At 36.0% G+C, this 16,029-nt stretch overlaps 1 protein-coding gene across 11 annotated transcripts in view; it reads right to left on the bottom strand.

Moving 5' to 3' along the window:
* Positions 1 to 8,710: 8,710 nt before the first annotated feature.
* The window catches only part of LOC125679683 (zinc finger protein GLIS3-like), a 39,769-nt gene continuing 32,450 nt past the window's right edge, over positions 8,711 to 16,029 (bottom strand). For all 11 annotated transcript variants that reach the window (XM_048919104.2, XM_048919106.2, XM_048919098.2 and 8 more), the window contains 4 exons: positions 12,758 to 13,134; positions 12,289 to 12,542; positions 11,262 to 11,380; positions 8,711 to 10,849 (listed from right to left, as the gene is read on the bottom strand). In XM_048919104.2, the coding sequence (XP_048775061.1) occupies positions 10,182 to 10,849; positions 11,262 to 11,380; positions 12,289 to 12,542; positions 12,758 to 13,134 (1,418 nt within the window). In that variant the 3' untranslated portion in view covers positions 8,711 to 10,181. The remainder of the gene's footprint in view (positions 10,850 to 11,261; positions 11,381 to 12,288; positions 12,543 to 12,757; positions 13,135 to 16,029) is intronic.

Below are 16,029 nucleotides of genomic sequence, written 5' to 3' on the forward strand. Positions count from 1 at the left end.
CTGTTTAGTGGTCGTATATGTCACGTATTCTAAGCTGTATCTGTCACGTATTATAAGCTGGTGTTTAGTGGTCGTATCTGTCACGTATTCTAAGCTGTATCTGTCACGTATTCTAAGCTAATGTTTAGTGGTCGTATATGTCACGTATTCTAAGCTGGTGTTTAGTGGTCGTATCTGTCACGTATTGTGAAATAATAACCCGTGGTTTGCGACGATGGCTTACACGAAGACAATTATTTCATTTCATATATTCAAAACGTCGAGTGTCTGTGTGGTATATCTACATACCAAATATCAGAGGCCTATGTCAAAAGACAGAAAGGTTATGGCACGGAAAAACTTTGTATGAGAAGCGGAGGAAGAAGATGAAGAATTCGCACGTAAACAATACTTCCCCCTTCTTGAAAAGGGGGGGGGGCATAGTTACCGGTCAAGACATCATCACAGCTGTAATATTCCAGTGTCAAGATGGCCAACAACCCTCTATAGACCACTAAACAGCAGCTTAGAATACGTGACAAATACAACCACTAAACAGCAGCTTAGAATACGTGACAGATACGACCACTAAACAGCAGCTTAGAATACATGACAGATACGACCACTAAACACCAGCTTAGAATACGTGACAGATACGACCACTAAACACCAGCTTAGAATACGTGACAGATACGACCACTAAACACCAGCTTAGAATACGTGACAGATACGACCACTAAACACCAGCTTGTGAAATAGAATGAAACAATAACCCGTGGTTTGCGACGATGGTACTATTTTTACTAAGGCAATACACATCTAGCAATCGCCCTCACTTACTACAGAAATCTATCAATAGATGAAATCAACACCACAAAATGTATTTACAGTTTTATTTATATTCAAAGCAGTGGACTTTCATCAATAATTGATAAAATCATTTCTGTAAACAATATTTTACTATTGTAGGCCTATGTCTAAAATTTCGTCTGCTACAACTTCACCCTGGTCATCGGTGATGCGGAATTGTACCTACTGCTAGACGATGACATTAGGCTTTAGCAAAAGGGTCATTCACAGGATGTATGGCCGATAAGTCGTCAAAGTACATTGTGAAATAGAATGAAACAATAACCCGTGGTCTGCGACGGGGTGTGTAAACAAACTATCCACTTTCAACCAAACTGCGATGTAAAAATACTTTCCGTTTTCCATTGATTCCTATAGTGAATTACGTGATTTTAACCCAAACTATAGAGTTGCCTTTCGTTTTGTCAAATAAGTAAACTTTTGTGAAAACATCTATATTGACATTAGCAAGAGGCTCATGGGCCACATCGCTCACATGAGTCAGCTTGGCCTTTATCTGAAGACTTTCCATATATATTTGCATGTAAATCTCGATCCTCCTAGGGCAATGATTTTTACAAACTTGAATCTGCGCTATGTCAGAAAGCTTTCATGTAAATGTCAACTTCTTTGGCCCAATGGTTCTTGAGAAGAAAAGAAGATTTTCTCTATATATTTCCATTTAAAACTTTGATCTCCTATTGTGGCCCCATCCTACCCCCGTGGGCCATAATTTGAACAAACTTGAATCAGCACTATGTCAGGAAGCTTTCATGTAAATCTCAGCTCTTCTGGCCCGTTGGTTGTGGAGAAGAAGAGTTTTAAAGATTTTCTCTATGCAAGGTGAAGATAACGAACAGTGACCAATCTCATAACTCCTACAAGCAATACAAAATAGATAGTTGGGCAAACACGGACCCCTGGATACACCAGAGGTGGGATCAGGTGCCTAGGAGGAGTAAGCATCCCCTGTTGACCGGTCACACCCGCCGTGAGCCCCATATCCTGATCAGGTAAACGGAGTTATCCGCAGTCAAAATCAGTGTGTCAAGAACGGCTTAACAATCGGTATGAAACACGTCAGACAGCATTTGATCCAATGCGAGGTTGTATTGACGAACTAGATCGTTATAACGACCATAGAATTTGCGAAATGCTGACTTCAATCGAGACTGTTGAAATCCCTGTACCATCAACTTATTTGTCAGTAGCTTACCTCGATTTAAAAACTGACTATACCCAGAACAAGCTCTTACATATCGAATCAGTTGAGATATATAAACACCATATGCAGGTGATAATGGAATATTGCTACATAAATGTGGGAAGTTGACGATGGAGAAGCTGAAATCATCCCGTTTGTCATACAGTTGAGTTGTCAGTTTGCCGTTAATGTCTACTTTCAATAAAATATTAAGTATGAAGCAGAAGTGGACGACTCTGTGGTGTGCTTTATTTCGAGCTCACAGGGATATATCAAATCGACATATGAATGAAAGCTATCATTGTTAATAGACAAAACGTCATCGATATATCTAAAAGTCGAATTGAAGGTCACAGCGAGAGATTTTTTCTTCTCACGTAGAAGTTTTTGAATAAATTCTGCTTCATATGAATATAAAAACAGGTCAGCTAACAAAGGAACACAATTCGTGCCCATGGGAATTCCAACAGACTGTTGGAAGACCTGATCACCAAAGACCACGAAGATATTGTCAATGAGGAACTCTAGCATATTTTTTATTTCAAATTCAGAGTACTTGTGCGTGGAATCAGAGTGGTGTTTAACAAAGTAAGTTTTTGAATGACTGATCACTAGATATGAATATTTCCGTTTTCCGTTTTTGTTGAAGAAGCAACTGTCTATGATGTCAAAAAGTCTAGTCTTTAATTTATCGTGAGGAATGGTCGTGTATAGTGTTGAACAGTCATAGGTTTTAATGCTGTTGATTTGGGAAAAATTCTGTGATTTCAAGTTTACTAAAAGTTCTTAAGAATTTTTTAGAATCCACATTTGATTAACACCACTTCTGGCATATGTAGTCGCACAGTAAGTTTGAAGTTTCTCCTTCACAGCTGTTAACATTTTCGTGAGGAGCAAAGATAGGGGCTTGGTAGAGCACTTACTGGATCCAGCAATGTATCTTTGTTTGTAAGGGTTTTTATGTAGTTTAGGAATCCAGTATAGGTACGGTAACTCATATTCATTCGACCCATTGACTGGAATATTAAATGTGTCTAAAACTGAAGCATGGTTTTGAAGAATTTCGTCTTTTGAAAGGGCAGTTGGAGTATAAGTATGATTACCAAAAGTGGAATTAATGCCAAGTTCGTTTAAAATACAGTTGTAATAATGAGCCTTACAAACAAAGACAATGTTGTTACTAGCTTTGTCAGTTGGAACCACAATCTAATTAAAATTAGATCCTTTGAGCGGATCAAAGGATCTAATTTTAATTAGATTGTTGGAACCAAAACATATTCCTCATGTAACCTATCTAATTCTTTTATCACTTCTGGTTTACTAAACACAGAAGGATAGATGGTACGTACTTTTGTTTTCATGTGTCTAATGCGGGATTTTAATATCCCTCTTATGCTTTTAACCCATTCTGACAATGTATCAAGTTCTTCTTTTTCATATTTAGCCCATCGTCTGGCATAATCTTCGACAGAACTCATAAAAGAGATGAAGTTCTGTCGCCAATTAAAAGACCGAAGTTCTCTGTATTTAGGACCTTTAAGAATAAGTGATTTGAGGTCCTCATTTTCAACTATATCAACATCACCAGTAATGACATGTCCAGCTGGACTGTAGTTGGAAGAAGATGAAGAACAAGAACATGTTGGTGGATTACGTATAAGATAGTCTATATCTAAGCACTGCAAAGTTTGTTTATAATTAAAAAGTTTGGATGCAATAGTAAAAGTATAGCTGTAGGAAATACAGGGTGTAGACTTGAACTTGAAATAAGTTGGAATACACGACTGAACCCTTTTATGACGAAGAATGTTGCTTATGTTGACGGCATCTATTCCTTTGTTTGTAATTTGAGCTTACATGTAAGGAACTGACGGCATGATTTGGAAGGAATATCATCCATGGTCCGTGCTGGTTTATAGAGCCTGTGGTAGGCAACATCCATATAATCATAGAGTTCAGTCTATATTCAGATGTTGAAAAATCCAGGTATAGACTAGCCATAGTTTCTTCAAATAACGTGTGTATATTACGGTGGTATGTTTAGGACATGCAAATATTTTTTTCCATCTTATGTTGGAAAATATTATCTCGTTCGAACGACTTATTATCTCGTTCGCACGAGATATTATCTCGTTTAAACGACTTATTGTCTCGTTCGAATGAGATATTATCTCGTTCGAACGACTTATTATCTCGTTCGCACGAGAATTCAGGGCCGTAAATTACATGGAGGCGGAGGAGGCAGCTGCCTCCTCCAACTTTTGAGCCAAAAAAAAATTAAAATTTGTAGTTCATTAGAATTTATGTTGTTTCCAATAACTAAGAACATGATACCTCCCTTAAAAAGCATTCCAAATCTTTCTTTTAGAATGAGTTAGTCAAGTAACATCTTAGAAGGCCCTAGAATCGAGGATTTTGCACGAAACGTGTTCAGTGTGCACAAAATGTGCTCAGCGTCTGGGGGCCGCCCAGGCCCCCAGACCCCCGCCTAATTTCCTGCCTCCTCCAAATTGAAGGTTAATTTACGGCCCTGGAGATATTATCTCGTTCACACGAGATATTATCTCGTTCGCACGACATAATATCTCGTTCGAACGAGATAATATCTCGTTAACACGACTTATTATCTCGTTCGCACGAGATATTATCTCGTTCGCACGACTTATTATCTCGTTCGCACGACATAATATCTCGTTCGCACGACTTATTTTCTCGTTCGCACGACATAATTTCCTTATTTTTTTAAAACTTTTATTTTGTGTAGTCATTTCTAAATGCCAATCAGGACTGTATATTTCTTTAATATGAAATTCCACTGTGTGATCATGAAAACTCAAACTTAAATGATAATAAAGAGGGTTTTAATTCATTCAACAGCTATAGCAACATTTAACTTTCTATAATTGTGTTTTGAATTGAATATTTACATAGGTTTTGTAGTAGGTGCTATATGCTTTCTGGATGACTGATACATTTTTTTTTATGTTATCACGTATCATTGGTTTAAAGTCTCCAATACCCAATGCCTCTACCAATCAGGGCCGTAAATTAACCTTCAATTTGGAGGAGGCAGGAAATTAGGCGGGGGTCTGGGGGCCGCCCAGGCCCCCAGACGCTGAGCACATTTTGTGCACACTGAACACGTTTCGTGCAAAATCCTCGATTCTAGGGCCTTCTAAGATGTTACTTGACTAACTCATTCTAAAAGAAAGATTTGGAATGCTTTTTAAGGGAGGTATCATGTTCTTAGTTATTGGAAACAACATAAATTCTAATGAACTTTAAATTTTAATTTTTTTTGGCTCAAAAGTTGGAGGAGGCAGCTGCCTCCTCCGCCTCCATGTAATTTACGGCCCTGACCAATACGTAGAAAGCCCTAACTTGGGGAATTTTACATTGCGGGGGGGGGGGGGGGGGGGGGGTAATTTCATATTCAAACAAGGTTAAGTTTAACCATGAGTGAGGGGTGCAAAAACCCAAGCGAGACTCATTTTAAATTAGTTACCAAGGTATATATTCCTGTTTTGTTGGCTTCCAAAATACATGTATAAAATACAGAAAATATGTTGTTTTGTCTGAAATAATCTTATAAGGGACATAAACTATAACCAATCAATTGGTCAATTATAAATGATGTTCACCACGAAAGTTCAAGTGAATTCATGAACATCTTTTATGTAGAGAATGAATAATTTATGGATAATTCAAGTTGCAGAAGTTACACTCTCATGACATTTGTTTTTTAACTTTGACGCCACCACCCTCGCTCAAAGAAATCAAATAACGTATTTTTTATAAATGTGTACATGTTGTTCATTTCTTTTATTTTGCAACGATCCTTTTGTTTTTCGAAGAAATAACTAGTTAATTCCATTTACACAAAGAGTACTATTACTATTAGAGGCACATGAATAAAATTTCCAACGTTTCCCTCATCCATATTAAATACTGAAGTCAACTTCTGAATACCATAGACTTTGGTCAGTTAAATATATAGTAAGTATAAAGTAAAAAAAAAAATACAAAAACTTATCTCGTGCGAACAACATAATAATTCGTGCGAAGGAGATATGATGTCGTGCGAACGAGATATTATTTCGTGCGAACGAGATATTATGTCGTGCGAACGAGATAATAAGTCGTTCGAACGATATATTATGTCGTGTGAACGAAATATTATCTCGTTCGAACGAGATATTATCTCGTGCGAACGAGATATTATGTCGTGCTAACGAGATAATAAGTCGTTCGAACGAGATATTATGTCGTGCGAACGAGATAATAAGTCGTTCGAACGAGATATTATGTCGTGCGAACGAGATAATAAGTCGTGCGAACGAAATAATATCTCGTTCGAACGACATAAAATTTTCCAAAATACGAAGGAAAAAGATATTTGCATGTCCTAAATATACCACCGTAATATATTTCTATGTAAAACTTTGATTCTCTATTGTGGCTCCAACCTACCCCCGGGGGCCATGATTTTAACAAACTTGAAACTGCAGTATGTCAGGAAGCTTTCATGTAAATCTCAGCTCTTCTGGTCTATTGGTTGTGGAGAAGAATTTCCTTATATATTTCTATTTAAAAATTTGATCCCCATATGTGGCCCTATCCTACCCCCGTGGGCCATGATGTGAACAAACTCTCGAATCAGCACTGTCAGGAAGCGGGGGGGGGGGGATGATTTAAACAAACTTGAATCTATGTCAGCTCCTCTGGCCCAGTGATTCTTGAGAAGATTTTTAAATGACCCTATCCTAATTTTGCATTTTTGTGTGATCTTGGGATCCTGGTAGTTTGACCTATTTTGAATAACAAGAGGCCCACAGGCCTTATCGGTCACCTGAATACTAGTGAAAAAAATTCCTGTTCTGAATATCTAAGATAAATTCTAATGTTCAGCAACAGTATTTAAACAAGATGTGTTCTTAAAACTTTACTGCCTTCAAAAGTGCATACACTGATGAAAGACTTTAAATGATAAGTGTATTAACATTAAAACATCAAAATATATGACTAATTTGGACTCATCCTCAAGTCATAACCCTGGGTTTTGATTGAAATTCACCATTTTTTTGTACATCCTTTTCTGCTATTCCTAAGTATGCATTTATATTTTATACAGTATCAGCAAACTTACACATAAGTACTATATACTAGGTTTGGCCCCACCCTGGGGTCAGAACCCTTACTCTGGGGATCATCATATTTACAATTTTGGTAAAAGACTACCTGCTCTATCCATTTAGTTTCAATTTAGTATCAACAGCACTAAAGATGTTATCTAAGTGTTTTACACATAAACACTATATAACAAGTTTGGCCTCGCCCTGGGGTCAGAACCCCTACCCCGGAGATCATGAAATTTACAATTTTGGTAGAGGCCTTCCTGCTCTCCATCACCATGCATTTAGTTTTTCTTGCATGTGTGCGGTTCTTGAGAAGATTTTTGAAAATTGGTCAGTTTGGGGAAGTTGTTGCCCAGCCCCTAAGGCCCCAGGGGTGCAGGAATCCTGAAATTTACAATTTATGTCACACTTGTTCCAAAGATGCTTCATACCAAATATGAAAAGAATTGGAATGATAGTTATCAAGAAGTTAAAAATGTCTATTGTTATCACATTTGATAACTGACCATTTTGTCCCCACCCCGATACCAAAACCCCTACCCCTGGGATCATCAAATTTACAATTTTGGTAAAGGACTACCTGTTCTTTCTAAATATCTATTTAGTTTCAATATAGTATCAACAACACTAAAGAAGATGTTATTTAAGTATTTTACACATAAACAGCTTATACCAAGTTTAGCCCCGCCCTGGGGTCAGAACTCCTACCCCGGGGTTCATGAAATTTACAATTTTGGTAGAGGCCTTCCTGCTCTCCATCACCATGCATTTAGTTTTTCTTACGTGTGGTTCTTGAGAAAAGGATTTTTGAAAATTTGTCAATTTTGGCCCCACCCCTAAGGCCCCAGGGGTGCTGGAGACCTGAAATCTACAATTTATGTCCCCCTTGTCCCAAAGATACTTCATACCAAATTTGAAAAGAATTGGACTGGTAGTTATCAAGAAGTTAAAAAAATGTTCAATTGTTAACGCACGATGACCGACGACAACCGATTGCATTAGGTCACCTGAGTTTACTCAGGTGACTTAAAAATCTGACATATACAATACACCCTGAACTATTCATGGCAGATCTTTCATATCTTTAAAAAATTTTATGGCAACAACCTTCATTTGATGTCATGATCTTGAACTTGACCTACCTTTAAGAAAACCCATTAAATTTATTCGGAACTATTTTAGGTGGGGCTTTCATTTCTTGTATAGATTCTTTATGGCAAGACCTTGGTGGGTCTTCTGGCCTACTTTTTAAAAAATCCTGACCTATTCAATTTTTCTGAACTATTAAAGGTAAGGCTTTCATATTTGGCTTGGAGGATCAACCCCTCTCTCCTTCCACCTTTTTCCCCCCCTTTCCATTCCTCCCATCCCTCCTTCTTACCCTTTCTGCCCATATTTTAATATTTCAGAGAACATTTTTGCAGGTACCATTGATAATCAATCCATACTTTGGCTCTCAACAGGCACTTTGATTATGCCAACAAATTTGCAATATTTTTCCAATACCTGTTAGTTACCCTATGAAAATAACACAAAGATGCACTTGTTATAACAGATATAATTCATTTAATCCAAAACAATATATCACAACAAGTATATGAGCTAATTTGTCACTAAATGCTTGATCATGTAGCACCTATACAGCTGAGAAGAAAGTCATATTCTTGTCATTTGGAAATGGGCAAGAAATTAAAAAAATATGCTCACATCTTTCTTGCTAAATTCAAATGTGTATGGAATGCAAACTTTGAAGCATATTGTTTGGCACAGTCAGCTTAGCTTTGTTACACCAAAGTTATTCAATATAGTGCTTTAAACAATTCAAAATGATCCCTGTAGTATTAAATGAACATGTATCACAGATATTTCTAAATGTCTAGTTGTTATACAACTTTTGTTCATAACATTGTACAGAAAGGTATTTTAATTGCTCTAAACAGAAATTTTTGGCAAAGTATATCAAAAGGAAATATTAAAACAGAAACAAAATATGCCCTTTCAGTCTCTGTTTTCTGATAAAACAGTGAAGAGATGAAGTAGAAAATGAGTTTTTGTTCAATATCATTCTTCTACATAAATGTAAAAAGATTTTTAGCACTAATATATCACTTTTATTGTTCCGAACAAACATTTATAATAAATATTATTACGAATAAATCTTTTTGTTAAATGAGGATCAATCCAACGCATAAGACGGGTCACCTATTTGCCATCTGCATGTACTAATTAAAAAAAAGGCTGCTTATCAATCTAAAAACAGTTTTTGTCTTAAAATCCAAAAGTTGAGAACACAGCGAAGCATACTTTAACAATTGCTTACAATACCAGTTGGTGAACCGAAAGCTAAATACTGTCTAGCTGACTTACTGCTGACGACTTTTCAACACTATAGTTGTAATATTTCCAAAGGATTTGTGAATGCAATATTTTCAAGAAAATTTTGTTCCACAAAGTTACTTTTAAAAACAGCATGTGTAGAATTAAGCAATAAAATGAATACCATACACAAGGCCACACAACACATAAAATATGATACAAAAGGCTGTTCAACCCAACTAAAATCAGATGAAATTATTCTCTGAATATTGTTGCTGTGGAATGAATGCACATTTCCAAATGGCCGGGCTAGCTTCTATGATTAACAATAAAACATGATTATTGCAATAATACTGTTAGGTAGAAACTTTCTTCATTGCTTGTGACAAGAATGCCACAGTTGTATTCCAATACATGTTACTAAAATACACTTTTTAAACAAAATCACACAAGATCACAGAATTCATTTAAAAAAAAATGTTTTTTTAATTGGACGGAGGAAATAAACAAATTCTTGGGAAACCTCTGCCTTCATGTCAAAAAAAAAAAAAAAAACAACAACCAAAACTTAACAACATTAAGTCCTTAAAAATATAATCTACAAGTAACAATACAGATACATTGAAGTGCGAGGCAGAAGTTCCCAATAAGTTCTTTTTCACATACTACAAGACAACAAAATGCACAACCTTATTGAATCAATCATCCCCAAACAAGGCACTATGAATGGATGAGTTTCCATTCTGTGAAAAGTGAGGACCTTCCCTGTCCCCAACATCCACATCGGACCCTGTTGGGGGACTGCTGGTAGTCAGATCTAAAGGTCCCTCCTGGCATTTATTCTCCACAGACAGTTTTTCACTTTCCATTTCCAGTTTGATGGGTGAACTTGGAGATACAGTCACAAAGCTGTCTGCTGGTGGAACTGAGATTGTTTGTAGACCACCTGTTAGGACGGCAGACGATAACATAGGATTGGATGGAAAAATACCATGAGGAGACATGTAATGAGCTGGCACACTTTGAGGCAACATGCAGCTTGTGGGAATGCTGAACAACTTCTGATTGCCACATGACGGTGAAGGACTGGAGGGAATGGGTGGTGACTTATTTTGGGGTGATGACCCCCTTTGATCAGATGACTTTGATTTAGGAGTCTTACTTTCATTTTCACCATTGAAATAATGTCCATGTGTACGGACATGTTTGCGTAGAGAGCTTGGATCTGTATATCGTTTGTTGCAGCCTGGCATTTTGCAGATGTAGGGCTTCTCCTCTTGATGGGTTCTTACATGTTTGAATCTGTCACTTGAGTTTGAGTAGGCTTTGTTGCAGCCTTCAAAAGGACATATGTAAGGTTTCTCTCCTATAAAAGATTATAGATAAATTTGAGGAAGTGCTTTAAATCTATAAAAAGAACTTCTTTTGTAAAATAACCTAAATACAGCCCTTATATAAAATGAATTTAATGCAATTACCAGTAATTTCATATATCATGTGAACAGATTTCAATATTACTCTTTTATATACAGTGTTTATTCCTTTTCTTTATTTTCCATTGACTAAAGTTCCAAAGACACCTTGTTAAAAAAAATGTCCTCTCTTATAGAATGTTAACCTTTAGAGTTGATTCTTTTTAAGGCACACTAGTGATTTATTATCAATTACTTATCTGTTATTTTATAGATATTGCCTAACTGCAACAAAGCTCCATTAAAAGCTCTCATTTAAACAGATATCAGCTGGTTAAAAAAAACACCCTGCAATTAATGTCATACCAGTATGAGATCTGTTGTGAATCTTGAGATTCTCTAGGCGGGAAAAACATTTTCCACACAAAGCACAGCTATGGGGCTTTTCATTTGTATGGGTCCTTATATGGATAAGCATTTTGTATCTGAAAATTAGACATACATGTATATAAATGCAGGAATTATTCTATATCAAATATACCACACACAATGAATACTTGATCAAATTATTGTTTATTGTCACCTCATAACAAAAATGACACATTAAGTTTGTTTACAGAAAATGGAAACTATTATAAGGGTCCAGTAAAAACTGATTGTCATTTCCTAGATAAAGGCCCAGCCAATGGCCAATCGGATCGCTGTCACATAATGAAAAAGAGAGACATGACCAGAGACCCAACAGTTTTTATACGATTGGAAACCTTGATTCATGTGTTCACATTTCCATTCACACAAGCATATGACTATATTCTTAAAATTCTGTAGTAAGTAACTTGGGATAAACTCATAATCCATAGCATTAGTACATGTGTCTTAGTCTCTCTGTCTATATACCAGTCACCCTTGTTACGCCATGAATATTTCACATCCATTCCATGCTTTTCTTTCATACTTCACCAGATATACTTGGAATCATCTAATCATCTCTCACATAAGAATATAAAGAGGAGTTATATCTTATGTTACACCACAGAAAGAACATTTCTGACTTTCTGGAAAGCCAAATCTGTACATATTATATTTTAACTAATTTCAAATCTGTCCAATTTTTAAAACATACAATTTTTGTTTTTAATGTACAGATGCAAAATAAAAACCAAATCATTTTCCATTTCTGTAAATACAGTAACTTTATAACGTTAAAAAGCCATGTTCATAACTTCTAACATACACTGTAATTAATGTATAATAAAATGTGTTTGTGAAACACTTTGGCCTTAGTGTGGAAAAACCTTGACATTCAGGTATTACAATTTTCTCGTACAAATGAAAAACCAACACACTTAGCCCATACAGTATAATTAAGATATAACCCCAAAGTAACACCAACCTAGCATTGAATCCTTTCCCTCTTCTTGGACAGCCTTCCCATTTACACTGGTAATCAACATCAGGTCTCTCAACTTTGACATGCTGGTCGTTGACATGGTTGACAAGGTCGTCCATGTTGAGGAATTTGTTGTCACAATGCATCCAGCGACATTGGTGAAACTGAACCCTGGGAGGCGAGTCTTCCTTGTCACTGGAGTACAATCTCAAGTAAGGAAAACCACTGGTTGGGGAACCACCACTAGATTGGCATGTCTGCAATTTATAATCAGTTTAATAAGATATACTTTCATTAATTACACATCTTTCAAGTAAATAGATACAATTTCTAAATAAAAATCACAAGAAATACTATTATTGATACATCAATTATCATCAATCTTTCTCCCTTTACTATTTGTAAGTTAAACTTAATTTTCTGACAGAAAAAAGTCCCTGACATTCAATTGATTCATGAATATAAAACTTGCATTTTGTATCTCATCTGACAGTGGAGGTGTTGTAATCATAGCAGAAGAGGTCACCAAGGGAACGGGAATTCCCTGAGCATCAACTGTGCTCATCTGCAAGTCTGGATGATGCACACTATTCGTAATTCTAAAATTTGAAGACGTTACAGACAGATTGTGGACAATATCATTGTAGCCTGAATCTGGTGAAGATGTATGCAGATTCACATCATAAGCAGAATTATGCTTGTTCATAAACAAGTGGTCGGTGTGGAAGTTTGTCAGCATTCCAAAGGACAGAGGTGGATCACATGACAACGCAGCTGGTCGATTCTCTGGGGCTCCTTCTAAAACGAGTCCAACCCCATTAGTAATCTGACCGTTGTTGGATTTTGATTCTGTAATATCATAGAAAATAACATCACATTTTAAAATGGAGAGCTTTACTTTACAGTTTTTTCTGGTACAAACATATAAAAGAAATCTTTAAATGTTTACATTAGTCAACATGTACATATACCTGCCTATGATTTCATGTGGGTCATCAATCTAAAAAGTCAGAACTCCAAAACTCTGAATTTTTGTAAATTTTCCCACTGGAAGTTAAGATCCAGATCTTGAGAATGAGTTTCAGATATTGCTCTCTGAGACTTTACTGTGACATCAAAATTTAATACTTTTCCTGTACTTTACAATAGTGCAATTATAAAATTGTGTGAAAAGTAATCCAGATACCTACATTCAATTTGTATTTTGAAAAGCATTAACATATTTTTTGTTTGAAATGGCAATCTAGATCCATTTTATTTGTTTGGCAATGAAAGAACACATTTATTGCTGGTTTTGTCATCAATGTTAATGTTAATTGAGAAAACATGGATTTTTTTTTAAAAAGTCCATATTTGATTAATTTTTTCCTCTCAAAATCAAGCTTTTAATTTGACAAAGATATAATGATGAAATATCATTAAAAGAGTTTACCCCTAATATCAGAAATCTGTAGGCACCTTCCTATTACTACATCCTGCCTTAACTAGATATGTCCTAATGGAACTAATACTCCATGTGGCTTATTCCTATTAGATTACTTGTGAAATAATTTCATTTTTGAATATACAGTAGGGTATGACCTATGAAGCTTCACACCATCATATTTCATAAAGCACATTAGCACTTGTTGCAGTTCACACCCTTATGAATTTCCAAAAATGAATTCATTATTAATATATATATATATTCTATTTTCATCTGTTAAAATAAGAGGTACTATATCTATCAATACTCAGAGGCATATTGTTCACAACTATACCACATGCATGAGGAAATGGCATTTTGTAAAGATATCAAAGGCAAAAATATTGAATATGTGAAGTGAAAAAGTAACTTCCATGATTTCAGAGCTTCAATGTACACAGTTCTTTGTTCAAAAAGAAGAATGTCCACTAAATACAATAGGTCCATGAAAAAAATGGCTTTGTGTTTCTCTGCTCTTTGAAGCTCTGGATATGCTAAGTTTATTGAATATCTTTGAACATGGACAGACTAAATAAAACCAATGAATTGTCCAAATAACAGAAGGATGGATGAAAAGACAGATAGATGTGGTGAAACAAATACACCCCTAAAAGATGATTGGGGGGGGGGGGGGGGGGGGGGGGAGGAGGAGGAGGAAAGGATACTGGCAGAATGTTCAGAATCTGTGAAATTTTCAAGTCCTTGACAACATGCATCTTAGCTCAAAGTTAGCAGAGTGTTTAAAGTGGCAGTTCCAGAGTGGTAAGCAGGGAAGGGGGTTTTCAGCCCTAAGGGCCAATGCTAGGCACGGTATGGGGTGACCCTCTGGTGTAGGGGAAGTTAGGTAGCTCCCACATGGTGTTTTTTAAAAAACTGTGAAATTTGGAGTATATTTCTCCGATTTAGATTTAAATTGTAGATTTTAACCATTTTCTTTAATCAAGGGTGAGGAATGAGGTGGTGAGTGGAGGACAGCACAGATGTGGGGGGCCCCATTAAAAGAAGGTAAATGTTAAAATGTTGCAATTTCAGCAAAACTGCTTCCCACGGAATAAACCCTTGGTTCAGGCAAAGTGTTACCCACTCATTGTGCCGCTATGATCCTGAACACGCAAACAAATTTAATAAATTATTCAGGATGTCCAGAAATTGTTAATTTTAAATATCGAAGCAATTTAAATGTAAAAATATAATTCTTTGATCACAAAAGTTCAAACTAGAAATGGATTTTTTTTATATAAAAAATTTGACTCATTGTAAATGAATGCCTAAAACCTATATTTCTTTATCTAAATTGAAAGTTACCTATGTTACTTTCATTTAGACAAGGTACATTTCATATTTGCAGAGGGTGGGGTGGGGGTGTTTTGAGGATTTTATGGCACATCTAGCAAGACTATTCATTTATCATTTATCTCAGCTTATCAAAAGTGTGTTCAATGAACCATGGCATTTTGGATCACTGCCGAGCGATATAGGCCCATTTCAAACTTTTGTTTTCTGTTAAATTCTAGTTTGTGGACTTTGGCCTATAGTGGAGCTTTGAACTAGTCAACCTATGGACTAGTGGACCTTCAGAGTAGTGGGTGGACAAGCTTTGATGTCCAGAAGTAAAGACTTTCTAGGATATAATGCATTTTCAACAAACTAAGCTGCACCCTAGGGCCTGAACCCAGGGATTATGAATTTCACAAATATGGCATAGTGCTCAATGCTCATTATAAGCGTGCAAACATTTTTCTCTTGGTAGAAGTAAAGGATAAGATTTTCCAAGATACAATGCACTTTTAATATATGACCAACTTGGCTCTACCCACAAGCACAAATATTATTTGTAAGTCTAATTACTATATACTCTTATATAGTAATTAGACCCACAAGCAATACAAGTGCCTGTGGCTCCACCCTGGGTTATGAACTTTTAACCCAAAGGGGTCATGGATATAAAAAGTAAAGAAGATTTTCTAGGATGTAACAAAATTCTAATACTAGTATATGATCAACTTAGCTCCACCTTGGGGCATGAACCCGGGAGTCATGAATTTAAAAAGTAAAAAAGATTTTCTAGGATGTAACAAAATTCTAATACTGGTATATGATCAATTTAGCTCCACATTGTGGCATGAACCCAGGGGTCATGAATTTCAATTTTGGTTAAGGGCTCATTGCTTATTATAATCATGCTAATAGTTAGAATGTTTGACATTCAGGAGTAAAGATTTTTGAGGGAGGCAGAGTCCATAAAATTCACAATTTTTGTTCTCCTTTACCCATTTATG

The sequence above is a fragment of the Ostrea edulis genome, chromosome 2 (assembly GCF_947568905.1).
Source record: "Ostrea edulis chromosome 2, xbOstEdul1.1, whole genome shotgun sequence".
Lineage (NCBI taxonomy): Eukaryota > Metazoa > Mollusca > Bivalvia > Ostreida > Ostreidae > Ostrea > Ostrea edulis.